Source organism: Egretta garzetta, unplaced genomic scaffold (genome assembly GCF_000687185.1).
Source record: "Egretta garzetta isolate BGI_Z169 unplaced genomic scaffold, ASM68718v1 scaffold5, whole genome shotgun sequence".
Lineage (NCBI taxonomy): Eukaryota > Metazoa > Chordata > Aves > Pelecaniformes > Ardeidae > Egretta > Egretta garzetta.
In genome coordinates, this window is record NW_009259707.1 from 95,771 (window position 1) to 108,952 (window position 13,182).

The 13,182-nt window shown below is 39.8% G+C and overlaps 1 protein-coding gene across 2 annotated transcripts in view; it reads left to right on the forward strand.

Moving 5' to 3' along the window:
• The window catches only part of TMCO3 (transmembrane and coiled-coil domains 3), a 33,179-nt gene extending 24,386 nt beyond the window's left edge, over nt 1–8,793 (forward strand). Inside the window, exons 11-13 of one of the 2 annotated variants that reach the window (XM_009638910.2) lie at nt 4,586–4,665; nt 5,172–5,321; nt 6,936–8,793. In XM_009638910.2, the coding sequence (XP_009637205.1) occupies nt 4,586–4,665; nt 5,172–5,321; nt 6,936–7,049 (344 nt within the window). In that variant the 3' untranslated portion in view covers nt 7,050–8,793. Of the gene's footprint in view, nt 1–4,585; nt 4,666–5,171; nt 5,322–6,935 lie in introns of those variants that run through there. The other variant, XR_004842021.1, reaches the window with a different exon arrangement.
• Nucleotides 8,794–13,182: the final 4,389 nt, after the last annotated feature.

Below are 13,182 nucleotides of genomic sequence, written 5' to 3' on the forward strand. Positions count from 1 at the left end.
AGGATAAAAAGTATTCCTTAAGCTTTTTAAAAAGAAGTCTAGTAAGAAAAGACTTCTTACTTGCTTTCTACTTCTATACAAACACATGCAAATGAAATGTATCTATAAATATATAAAGATTTACTATGTGAAATTATGTAAAGGCCACAGGGAAAGATTCTCCCCCGCTGCCTAAAGAGAAGGCTTGTTGCTATATGCAGCAAGCACCCTATTCTAGAGAGCAGAAACACTGGAGATCATGAGGTGGGATGGTAGACTATACACTGCAGTAATATAATTTCTGTGCCTTTTAGAATAAAGGAATAAATAGGGTAATTTGACTTAATTGAAGTGACTGTAAATATGTCATTTGGAAAAGTTAGTTCCTATTTTGCTTGTCTTAAATGCCTGCTTTTCTGTTCTCACTATAGAGATGCTTCTGGTGCCTAAAAGCTGAGCTGAATAGTACTTGTTCGTGTAATATCTGTAACAGTGGTCCTGCCCTTAGCTTGACCTGTGTAATGCTACTGCTTTCAAATTCACGCATGGGTGCATTTGTGGGAATACTACTCCTTTGCAGTTAGGCATTAACAGCTGCACTTTGAGTTCCTCTCTGTCTGTACATTCATTTAGGCCTGTGTGTGTTCTTCAAGGTTGCTGGCACTCCTTATGCTTTCTGCTGAAGTTAGAAAGTTCCTGTTAGTCCCTTGTCCTCACTGATATTTTTGAGAGAACATCTGGACCCATCCCACAGAGCCACATTTTGAGATCTTCCTTTCTCATTTCTGTTTTGGTACCTAGTACTCAGATTCTTCCCTTTCCACCTCTGCATCATTCGATTTTTGTTTTGATTGTTTTTTAGGAAGATGGAATGCATCTTTGCATAGACTGTTTGAATTTTTTCTTTTTTTAAAGGCTCCAATATCCCATTTTTTGTCAGTCTACAGGGTGTATGGGGTTTGAAATTGGGCATCTGGACCCTATCTGCTACTGGTGAGGAGGCATATTACTTAGGACCATAGAACCGTTCAGGTTGGAAAAGACCTTTAAGATCATCAAGTCCAACCATTAACCTAACCCTGCCATCCCACCACTAAACCATGTCCCTAAGCACCTCATCTACCTATCTTTTAAGTACCTCCAGGGATGGGGACTTGACCACTTCCCTGGGTAGCCTGTTCCAATGCCTGACAACCCTTTCAGTGAAGAAATTTTTCCTGACGTCCAATCTAAACCTGCCCTGGTGCAACTTGAGGCCATCACTCCTTACCTAGGAGACCTGAGAGAAGAGACTGACCCCCACCTCGCTACAACCTCCTGTCAGGCAGTTGTAGAGAGGTACTTCCACTGACTGACAAAGTTGTGTCCCTACAATGTGCTGTACAGATGTACTCACTTGCCAGGCTCCATGTTTCCCTTCTGGGTAAATCTTGTGGTCAGCATTGGACCTTTAATACAAGATGCTGAAAACCCTTTAACGGTGCGGTCGTCGTCTTCAGAAGACGGGTGGTGCTGATGCTGTCAGCACTACCACTGTCCAGAAAAAACACACACACAATGTTTCTCTGATGAGCCTCTTAACATTTCTGTTGAATTTTAGAGAAATCAAAGGAAGATCCCAACTGGAATTCATTAGGTGACATATATTACCTTCTCCTTATCCATCCAGCTCTATGGCTTTGTTGTCCTGCATGCAATGAAACTTGGAGGTTTCAAGCTCTCAGAACTGACATTAGAATCAAGAGGACTTTCCCCTTTGCAGAAAGATGGAGATGAATGTTGGTTTTCCCCTCTGCTACTTCATGAACTAGCCAGGGCTGTAGCATTTCTTGCATTTGCTAGCTATGATCTTAGGTTCATTAAGACTCTTCTTAATAAATACACCATCCCAATGAATTGCTAACATGATTTTTCTGAGTAATGTCCTGTCTTGAGAATGTGTCAGAATTAATTCTACTGGCTCCCATTTGACCAACAGAGTTCTGGTCTCTCTAATCTTGTTTGCCATCAAGGATCTCAAAGATTCCTTTTCTTGATGCTGGATCTTCCAGAGTGTGGTCATGACATTTGGATCTTCATGTGCTGTTTAGCAGCCATCCAGCAGATTGGTGGAATCTGTCTAATGGGGGGGATGGGAGAGGGAGTTCACTTGTTAAGAAAAAAGTACTTACAAAAACAATGTGCAAAATCTTGCTTGTAATCGTCCACAGAAGAACACGTACCGACTTAACACGAGTGAACTGTGCTTTTTGGCTTGACACTGATGCAAGGTCACCTTCACCCCAAGGACTCCATTCCAGCTATTCCAGAATGCTGCTTATGCTCAGCTCTGTGAAAATGTACCTAAGTGATATCCTAGCTATTGGTGATGGGCCAACATGCCACATGCTACCTGATGACGGTGCTGAAGTTCTTGAATTATTTGACTGAAGTGTTTCTTCCATTTTAGAGAGCAAGTCCATAGTGACTCTTGAACTTAGTCACAAAGTCTGATTAAAATCATTGAAATAAATGCCCATATTCATGCATCTTCTGTCTGTGAAGATAATCTTTCTGGTGACGTTCATGTTGCCAGGAAGGCTTCGTGTGCTTGTACAGCAGTCTGATATGACTCCTGGCCTTATCCTAAGTTTTCATCTAGTGCTGGGGCAAAAGTCTGTAATGACCATGAAACCCACTATGGTGGGATTTATTTCCCCCAAAACATGTCTGTGTGCTGGGATGTTTATTTGTTTGCTCAGAACAGCGTATGTAACAAGTTTAGGCTTGCTTCACCTTGCAGACGCTTACCTCCACAGAATTGATATAGAAACCTGCAGTAGTTTATGCCTCAGCTCTTTGGAATATGGTAATAAACACCATGTTGGGCAGCCATTCAAGTAGGCCTCAGACTGCCTGTCTGCTCCAGAACTGAAAAGGTAGCTCCACCGGTAGTGATGAGAGCACGAGGCTGTATTTATAGCCTCCCTGTGAAATCTTCGATTCCAGATGTGGCAGACATCTTACCAAGCATGACATTGTTACAGGCTGTATTTCTCTAGTTGTTTTTCATGTATGTTTCTGAGATTGGCCTAAAGGTGAATGAGCACATGATACACAGTAAAAAAAGAGAAGCTTCTTGCTCCTCCACTTGCATGTGCACACACATGTGGATTTCTTTTTTTGGTGTCATGTTCACATCTCTTATTCTGCCATCTCTCCCCTTATTCTGATAGTCTTTTGCCTTTGCGCTTTGGTAGTTGGAAGGAAATTAAGAAATCGAACAGGGCATGTACATGCTGACTAGGTAGTACTTGTATAAAAATCTCTGATGTACTTGAAGTACCTTTCCATCCACAGTGGAATGTGCGTATGGCCAAAACATTGTGAAGTTACTGTAAGTAAGTACTCTTGTGCACTCAGGAAGAAAAGATGACTCTTCATTCTCTACAGTTCTTCTGGCTCTGCAGTGCTCTGGGGCCTGCAAAATCAGTGAAAACTTGTCTTGCGTTGAAATAAGAAGTTACAGCATCCATTTACATGCCTTGTGCTTGAGAAAGCTAAACTCTTGTCCCTCTCCAGAAATAATTCGGTTGGAGAACTGCTAACTGTTATGACTTTATCGGAACGCCACCACTATTTTGGTTCCGCTTTTTAAGAGCTTTTTTGAAGGGGAATGAGCTTCCAAAGATACACAGTTATGTTTGCCTGCCCAAGTTCCTCATGCCCTAGGAGGAAAAAATGGACTTAGTCAGCTGTGAGTAAGATTCTTCCTCAGTGACTCCAGGACTTCTCCAACAAATACTTCTTTTTCTTATGTTATTATTAGCAGGATTTAGTTTTAAATTTCTGTGCTCTTCATGGTTCTTGTTATCTTGCTTCATATAATTGCCAAATAAAAATGACAAAAAAATTGCAAAAAAAGAAAAAAGAAAAGGTACAGACACACCCTCCCTCCCCTCCCCTCCCCCCAAGAAAAAAACCACCCAAAACCAACACAAATAACATCATAGCAATGGGGTTTTATGTAATTCCTTAATTGTTAGACCATGCTACTGAGTGCAGTCTAAGTGACTTTTCCAGTTCAGGTGACTTTCAGTGTTTGCAAGTGAGGCTCATGGGAACAAACCAGTTACATTTTCTATTGTAGCTATAGTGTATGCAAATGCTGAATATCATGTTCCTCCCATAGCGACAGTCCATTACCATGTCATACAAGAATGTTAAATAGCTAGCAAAGTGTATGTTACAGTCACTGTGCGGAACAATGGAATTGTTTTCCTGCAGTATTTTTATAGCTTTCATGAGGTGTGTTTCGGTTCAGATTCTGCATTGTTGACTGGTATGGAAGAGAGAAAACTTCATACAAGTGCTCGTGCATCGGTCATATACAGTTTAACTCAGTTGGGAATATTGTTTGTGCTAAACCCCTCCAAAGGAAAAAATGGTTGGATAATGCAGGAAGCGCTTTAGTGAGCTAGTAGGTAGTGTTGGTAGGTATGTTAGGGCTTTTTGTTTATTTGTTTTTGAAAATACAGTCTTGCAATTAAATCTGTTATTAACTCAGAAAATTATTATAGTAAGATATTGGCCTTAAACTTTGAAATATTGTTTTCTTTCCTCCTAGGACTTCATGTTTTCCCCACATTTGTAATATATGAACTCACAGTCTTACTATTTCTTACGTTGTCTGTGGTCATAATGAAGGTATTTTCTTTTTCTCTTTTTTATCTTTTAATAGTCTAAATAATCTTTGTGCTGCATGCTTTTATGAAAATTCTGTGCAAGAACTGAACATCTGATATAACACAGTGTTACATCTTCATTGTAAATCTGTATTTTGAGGAATCTGATTAGAATACTGTTTGATACAACATTCTTGGGGTATTAAAAAAAGGATCGTATTTAACGTTAAAAGTAACTTCACATGGAGAAACATCTTTAGTTTGGGATTTGTGACAGTTATCAACTGTTTCTATTCGAGTGAACAAGATGCTACTTTTTACTGTGCAATGTACGTTTGTCTCTTTTGACATTAATAGAGAAGAGACATTTGGAAGTCCACTAGCTTATTTTATGTCCAGAATAATTGTATTTGGTGCTACATATCTTCCAAAGACTGTACTATTTTACTTATTACATTTCTTTTATTTAAAACAAACAAACAAACCAAAACAAATCCACAGCAACTCCAAAACCCCCTGTTTTTAAAGTTTGTCTTGGCAGTGCTTGTCCTTTCTCTGATTCTTCCGAAGACCAGCCAGTATATCAAGTGGATTGTCTCAGCAGGACTGGCACAAGTCAGTGAATTCTCTTTTGTTCTGGGAAGCAGAGCACGCAGAGCAGGGATCATATCTCGGGAGGTAAGCTGTTCTATAGTTATTAACTTTGGGTTTTGCATCTGAATAACTTACTGGGATTTTGTATTACAATGTGTTTGAAACACCAATACGCTCCAGTTTTGTGGTATCTCTCAACTGTTAACAAATGGAATCAACCCATGTGAATGGGACATGGATGTCCCTGACAGGGTTCTTAGTTCCGTTTTTTTTACTTGCTTCATATTGTACTTCAACACTTTAAATAGCAGGTTTTACTTTTAAATAGCTTAGTTATAAATGCTTTACATTAACTGCTCTCACAACTTCTTTATTAACTGAGATTGCACCCAAGTCACTAAGACTGAGAAGACTTTGCTTTTAAAATCTTGATACAGCTGTAGAAAGAGGTAACTGAGAGTATAGGATTTGGATAAGAAAATATTAGTAAATAAGAACTAGAGAGCAGAAATGGTGAAATGGAAATTGCCTTAACATTTAAACAAGCAAACAAACTTGTAATCTTTACCTGCAAAGTGTGTTCATTGTAAATCCTCTGCAGAAGAAACAACCAGCTTTTTCAGTAGTCATGAAAAAATCCCTTAGGAAAGAAACCTTAAACTTAGTTTTATATTGAAGTTATGAGAACATTATTTTTTCAAAATGAAGTCTGCTTTGTGAAATTAAGTAAACTATGACTATGGGAGATATAACAAATGACCTCACTTTTCAGTGCTAGCTGCTTTCTCCTCTGCATCTCCGCTCACAAAAATACTCTGCTGGCGCTCTGAGCTTTTCATTGTGTGAGCAAGTGGGCTGTATAATGCTGGAACAAATTCCAAATAAACCACGTGTTAGAAACTTACACAATGCTGTTCACTTGCATAGGTAAAGGTGATTCATTTTCATGTTCACTCCTGCATATAATAAGGAGTTATAAATACTGTATGTTTGTATAGAGTTTCAAGATACCCATATGTGATCACAGAACCAGTTTAGGGGCCCACCCACTGCGCTTGGAGGCCTTTAGGCTTTCTTTTTTTCCTGTGGCAGCTCTCACATGATTGTCTACTGTTTAGGTTTATATAGCTCTGAAATTTCCAAAAGTCATTCTTCTGTTTGAGACCTCAAAACTACTTCCTGCTGCTGTTTTGTAAGACTCATTCAGACTACATAGTTAAGATCTTTTTTCGGAAGATGTGCAGCCTGACTTAAAGGGGGTTTTGTTTGCTTTTTTTTTAGCTTATAAAATAGTAGTGAACTTTGCCGTTATATCATTAAACCAGAATAGTTTGGGGTGGTTGGGTTTTTTTTGTTTGTTTTTGGGTTTTTTTTTAATTAAAGTGGTACTTGGCCTTTGACCTTTTAGCAAACTTTGAGCTTTCAAAATTGACCTCCAACTATACATGGAAATAATTGGTTTTCTATAAGCTCATAATGTTGTTTTTGTAATCGTATCTTCAAACCAGGTAAACAGATAATTAGATGATTTGAGTGTGTACTTGTTTGCTTTTTTAGCAATACACATAGCTGGTTAGAAAGACAGGTGAAGTCTCCTGAAAATACTGTCCGGAAGAGTCTGATCTCTTCAAACTTCTAGTCACTTCTTGGTTTACCATGTAAGTAAGAGAAGTAACGGCTTTTATTTGCAATTTTCAGGTCTATCTTCTTATTCTGAGTGTGACTACTCTGAGCCTTTTACTTGCCCCTGCCCTGTGGAGAGCTGCAATTATGAAATGTGTTCCAAGACCTGAAAGACGCTCGAGTACTTGATTAAGCACATATACAAGAATACATCTTCTTGCAAGGAATATCTTCATTGCTCATTGTATTTCTATGCACTCAGAAAACAAGAGGTTTTGAGTAGTCAGTCCTCTTAATGTGCACTTGGTTATAAGCCTTATATTGACCTTAAAACAAAACAAAAGTCAACATTAGAAAATAATTATATAATTTTAATTGCACACCTTTTACAGAACTTACTTTCTCTCTGACAGATTAAAACCTGCCAGAATATTTGTTCCTGATCCAATCAGTTATTCAGAGCTTAAATTATTTTTTTAAAATACAGCTTCATGCAAACTGTGCTGATTATTTTTTTGCCTGAATGTGCCTTTTAATTTTCATCCTATTTTGTTACTGCTGGTTCATCACCAGATTTTGTTTTGAAAAGAAAAAAAATAGATATTATGGTGCCTATGGTATCTTCTTTCACTAAATGACTTGAGTCATTTTCACATTTAGGAGTTTAATACACTAGTACAAAATTAATCACAAAACACATTTCTAACAGTGAGTAAAAGTGTAGTCTTCTACACAAAGAAAAGGTTTAACTGTTCAGCATCAGACTGGTTTAAGCAGTCAAATACATATTCCAAATGATGCAGCCAATACTGTATGATATTTTATTCCAAATTGCGGCATATAATGTATTTTCTTCTAGTGGTAACTTTTATTTGTGTTAGTTCTTGTATTTATTTACATATTTGACTAGAAGTTGATGGTAAGAAAGGGCATAACTTAAGTTATATTTGAAGACTGACAGTTGTCACGCGTTCTTGTTGCTAACTGCTGTTACAGTAATTGTTTACAGTTCTTTTTCTTTGTTTTAAATCAAAAATAAATTTAGGAAAACTGGGAAGTCTTATTTCAAGCAGACATGAAAAACATCAGTTCTTTGAAGGTTGGATGTTATTTGACACTATGCTAGATCTGAAATTATTTTAAGTAAATTAATTTGCACAAAACTAGAAATGGCAGACTGGATGTGTATTTGGAACTCCATGACTTTATACGTTGCACTTACATTGAATAAATTGTTAGTCTCTTTAAAATATCATGGCATTTTAAAAAACAGTTTTTTGAATGTGATTGTAAATGTGATTTCTTCTTTAGAACGTTATATGTAGCAGGATAAGCCTTGTAAAAGCCCATTCTTTAAGTGACATAGAGAAAGCTTACTCATAGACTGTTGTCTACTCTGACAAGCAATTTAAAAATCATCTTGAGGTTTATCTGCTAAAAATAATACTATTAAAGGTATAGCAACACTTTATGTCAGTATTATACTGACATTTGAAATAACTTTGATACCCACAAAATTGTTAGAAAAATGCATGTTACATAGTTTAAATTGCCAATTAAAATGAAAGCTGTCCTCCCAAGTAGCAAAACAAAGCTTTGGATGGATTTGTGTGCTTTCTGCCTCTTTCCTCTACCACAGTAGCCTCAGTTTCCTCCTGTGTTTTCCCTGACATCTGCTGGGCTTGTCAAAATGCAGCTTGGACTAGTCTGGAGTGTGTTGGTACTCTCAGGACAGGGTAGGGTTCATTATCTTTGAGTTCTTGCTTAATGCATTCGGGGATTTCTCTCCAGGCACCGATGCTTCATAAAGGTTGCAGGAACGTCTGGCAATTCCACCTCTCCTTGGATGTTTTCAGAAGTTCAACATTAGCAAATGCAGAGGAAAAAACTGCCCTAGAAATAAAAGTTTTTTTAATAAAATGAATGTGTAACAGAAAAGAAACCCGAAACTGATTTGTTGGTGTATTTCAGTATTTTATATTCAAAATATAGAAGTAATTAAAAAGTTTTACAGTACCATTTAACAATCTACTAGCCTCAATAAAATAATGTCTTAACTGTACTAGGGAGAGAAATCTTACTCTCTCCACTGACCTAGCTCACAGTTTTTGCTTGAAATACAAGCTTCTCTCCTGAATGCCTCATTTTGATTTTGAAAGATGCTTATTTCTCGTGTAGTTTACCACCTATGTTTTGGGGGCAAAAAAAAGTATCTCGTGGTAGAGACCTCTGTATGGTTTCCATTATCTCTCTTGGTTAGCCCTTGAAACTATTACACAAAGTAGTACAGCTGTGCTGAGTAAACCTTTTGTTTAAATAAACTGCTGTGGCTAGTTGTACTTCTCTGGAAAATTCCCGTTAGGAGAGTAGGAAATACTGGTGGTTGGGGTCTCTTAAAAGAAAGAAAAAAATTTCCCGATTACCTTTGAAAGGAGTTGGGTGAAGAGTCCTTTTGGTACCGGGTCCAAAAAGGAAAACATGTACCTAGATACCTTACTGGTTGCCTCATCTCTGTCACTGCTTTCCCAAATAATTTTTGATTCAGTCATGACTTGGCTAGGCTTCAGGAGGACTGGGGAAGGAGAAATAGGAGCCTCATCTGAGTATCAATGTTCTGTGCCTCTTTGTTGACACAGACCTGGATTGCCTGATTGAATATTAGATGTCAATTCAAATTACTAATCTTATTGGGCATATGGTAAATTTGTTTACAATCAGGTGTTTAAGATTACCTCCAGATTTCTATGATATTGGGATACTGTAAATGTTTCCTGAACTGCAAATAATGGCTTGATGCATAATTCCTTGTCAAAATGGGGTAGTCTCATGATACAGTCTTAGGATAGAAACAACAGACCTTATTCCATTCAGTCATGTCCGTATTGAAAACAGGGAGAATATTTCACAATTGGCCCACTTAGAATTGCAGCTTTTCAGGAACCTTATGCTTGTACTCTGGAATATTCTTTTTCTGTGTCAAGCAGAAAAAATTAAAGCAGGGATCCGGAAGCCCTGAAAGGAAAATCTACTGATTTGTTGAAGGTTTGTTGAAGAACAGCTGGTCTTTTCTGGAAATTTTTGTTTCCGCTTGTTGGACAGTGGTTCTCTCTCATTAATTTATCTAATGATCAGCATCATTTGAATACAGAAAAGCTGATACGGGCCAGAAACTTCTTAAGTGATGAGAGGATATTTCTGTGGCGAAGCTGAGCTTAAGGGAGTGGAAAGGAGGGGTCTGCTCTGTGCTTGAGTAGCAACTCATGCGGTGTACCTGTTTTGGGATGGGGTTTTTTGGATCGGTTTGTTTTGGAGGTATTCGTTTTGTGTGGCTTTCTCTCTGAAATATGAGTTCTTGCATGTCACCCCTCAATTGCTGCCTTTTGTCATTGTTCCCTATCAGGGTGAAGGAACCAAAGCAGTTTAAAAGCTGGTAGTGTGGGCTATGCTTATACTTCATGAGCTGCTTCCCTGTCCCCGGGGTCAGATTGGTATATATGGGCCTGCAACCACCCTCCTTATGGCTCTTCCCATATAGAGCAGGCTGCTTCAGTTCCTCGGTAGGAAGGTACCTAGCAGGAGCTGTGAGGTAGATTCTTGCAATTGTGACCGATATGGGTCTAGGATGGCTCAAGGAATGCTGTCACGGTGGCCTAGTCCATGGAGCTACATAGCTTTTTAAAAACTGAAAGAGTTCATATTTCCTATAGTCCTCAAAGTGGATGAGAAAGCAGCCTCACAATACCTTGTATTTTACTTGTTTTATGGTTGGACATCCTCAGCTTTGTGGGCAGAGAGGAGTGTGAGGGTGCCTAGCATGACAGAATAATGCTGTATGATGATGCTTGATGGAGGGCGTGAGAAACTTAGCGTGGTCTTGCTGCCTGTTGGAGTGAACCCAGGAACAATCTAACCGCAAAAGCACTCCTGGGGTTTGTCTAGGGAAGGAGTCTGTAGTTTTGCTCTGTACGGAATCCTGGCAGTGCTCCAGCATGTGGGCAGTGCCAGAGGTGGAGGAAAGCAGACCCCTGAGTGACAGCAAGTACCAGACATCTGCTATTAAGATGACCTGACCACAAGGGAGCCAACAAAACTAGTAAAGCCAGAAGGAAGAGCAGCAAGACGGCCTAAGGGCTGGGAGATGCGTGGCCCACCCCGCCTGAAAGGACACAAAGGCAGAAGGGAAAGGCATGCCTCTACCAGCCTTGCTTAGCCCAGGAGGCGTGCTGCTTTGCTTCTCCCGCTGCCTCTGCGGAGCGATTGCCACTGCCGGCTGGGAAAAACTTACTGACGGTAAGTAAGGCCGGTGGAGACCAGGAAAATCTCCCGACCGCTAGAGACAAAGAACTAACCAGGCAATGGTGCAACCAGAGTGGCTTAGGGACAACTGATCCTGCCTTGGGAGGCAAAATCTAGATCGGGGAACGGCAACACTTTCAAGGTTATGGTGCCAAACTGTACTTTTTATTGCCCTAACGTAGAGCAGAAACTTGAGAATTGGGAGATGCTACCTCCCAATGAGGTCAGATGCTCACAAGCCGGTCAACTGATTGTAGGTCTTTATTTAAGCCAGGAGCTTGCAGAGGTCCCCCTCTCAAGATGGCATGGCTTCCAGTTCTGAAGCATGTCAGTCAAAACATGTCCACGTGCATATCCTGGCATCTGTGGTGGGATCTGTCTGTAGACTAGATGACCTCTCGAAACGCAATTGCCTTGTGTCTGTTGCACAGTTCTGCCACACGGATGCTGTTTGAAGTTGTGACCTAGCTCTCCTTTTCAAGCACCCTTAAAAGGGGGAGGCAGGCCACAGAACACAGTTGTGAACTGGAACAGCCCTTCCTTTCACCACTACAAACACAAAGTCCTAAAGCTCCAGAATGCCCGAGAAAGGCGTGCTCAGAGATGAGAGAAATGCTGAAGGTTTTTCCAAGGGGACAAATACTTCAAATTAGTTGTGAACAACCCTCTGCTAAAGAAAAAAGAAAAAACCCATCACCTGGGAGCAGGTGCATGCTTGAGCAGTTAGTAATGTGTCAAAGCAAATGGCAGCAAACCAGGACACCCCCTCTTGTTTGTGCTTGTTCAGTTGTCTTGCAAGAAGCTCGGGGCAAAGAGAGGCTTACCAGGAAGCACGAGCAGTGCAGCAAGATTACCTGGCAAGGGTTAAAATAGAAGAATTTGAGTAACTAAAAAAGGTTGGTCTTCTGTCACTGTTTCTTCACTGACCGGGGTCAAGAAAGCATCGGTTCTGATGTTTGTGGAGAAGCTGTGTAGTTTGCAAAAGCAGGTAGCGGCGTGAGGTTCATATTCTGTCCTCTGATTACCACTGCTCCCCTGTTCTGAAAGTTCCTATGGTTATCTTAGTCCCTTCAAACCACAGCTGCTAATGAATTATTTTCTACTTTTTTTATTCTTAAGTTTCTGACAATTTTGCTTTGTAGTAGAGATGGTAGAAGGTTTCTCTTCAACCCGAGACTTTTGCAAAATGGCACTAGTCTCTTAGGTAAAACTTAAGACAGCAGGAGAAATGCTTTGTATCTGAGCGCGGTCGTTAAATGCTACCTTTTTAAAAGCCTGTTTGCTTTTTTGTAGTCCCTTCTTCACTCTGGGACAGACACACCCTGTTGAGGGTGCATTCCTGGAGACTGCAGGAGCTCGTGGTAATCGGGATAGTGGAACAGTTTTTTCTACAAGAATTAACGTAAAAAGGGGTGGGAGGTGGGCATGGACTTGAGATACATGGGCAGTTTAAATCCACAGGCGCAGTATATATCACCTGTGGAAGGTGGAGAGCAGCACCATCAACTGGAGGAGATGTCTTTTAGGAAGAATTGTTTCTGCAGCTTGCTTGGTGTGTTTCGTGTTTCTTGTGTGTGGAAGTTCTTGCCTCTTTCTGAAAAGTTCTATTTTCATTATCACCTTCTTCTTTTGATGTCTGCTGCCATCAAGCTTAGTCAAGAAGAATGAAGAAATGGGGTAATAACGGTCGTTATCAGAGCAGGCTACTGCATGAGCAGCCATGGAACCCCAGTGCAGCAAGCTGGGGGTTTAGTGTGAATGAAAAACTTCAAAGATCACTATTTATCAAGGGAGTGAAAGCAGCTAGCGTTTCCTCATTGTTATAAAGCACAACTGCCCAACATCTCAACTTTTATACCTTACTCAATTTCATTTTTTAACTAAATGTGAATCTAGTCAACTTGATGACTAGGCACCTTCTCTGGCATCTCATAGAATCGTTTAGGTTGGAAAAGACCTTTAAGATCAAGTCCAACTGTTAACCTAACCCCGCCATCCCACCACTAAACCATGTCCCTAAGCACCT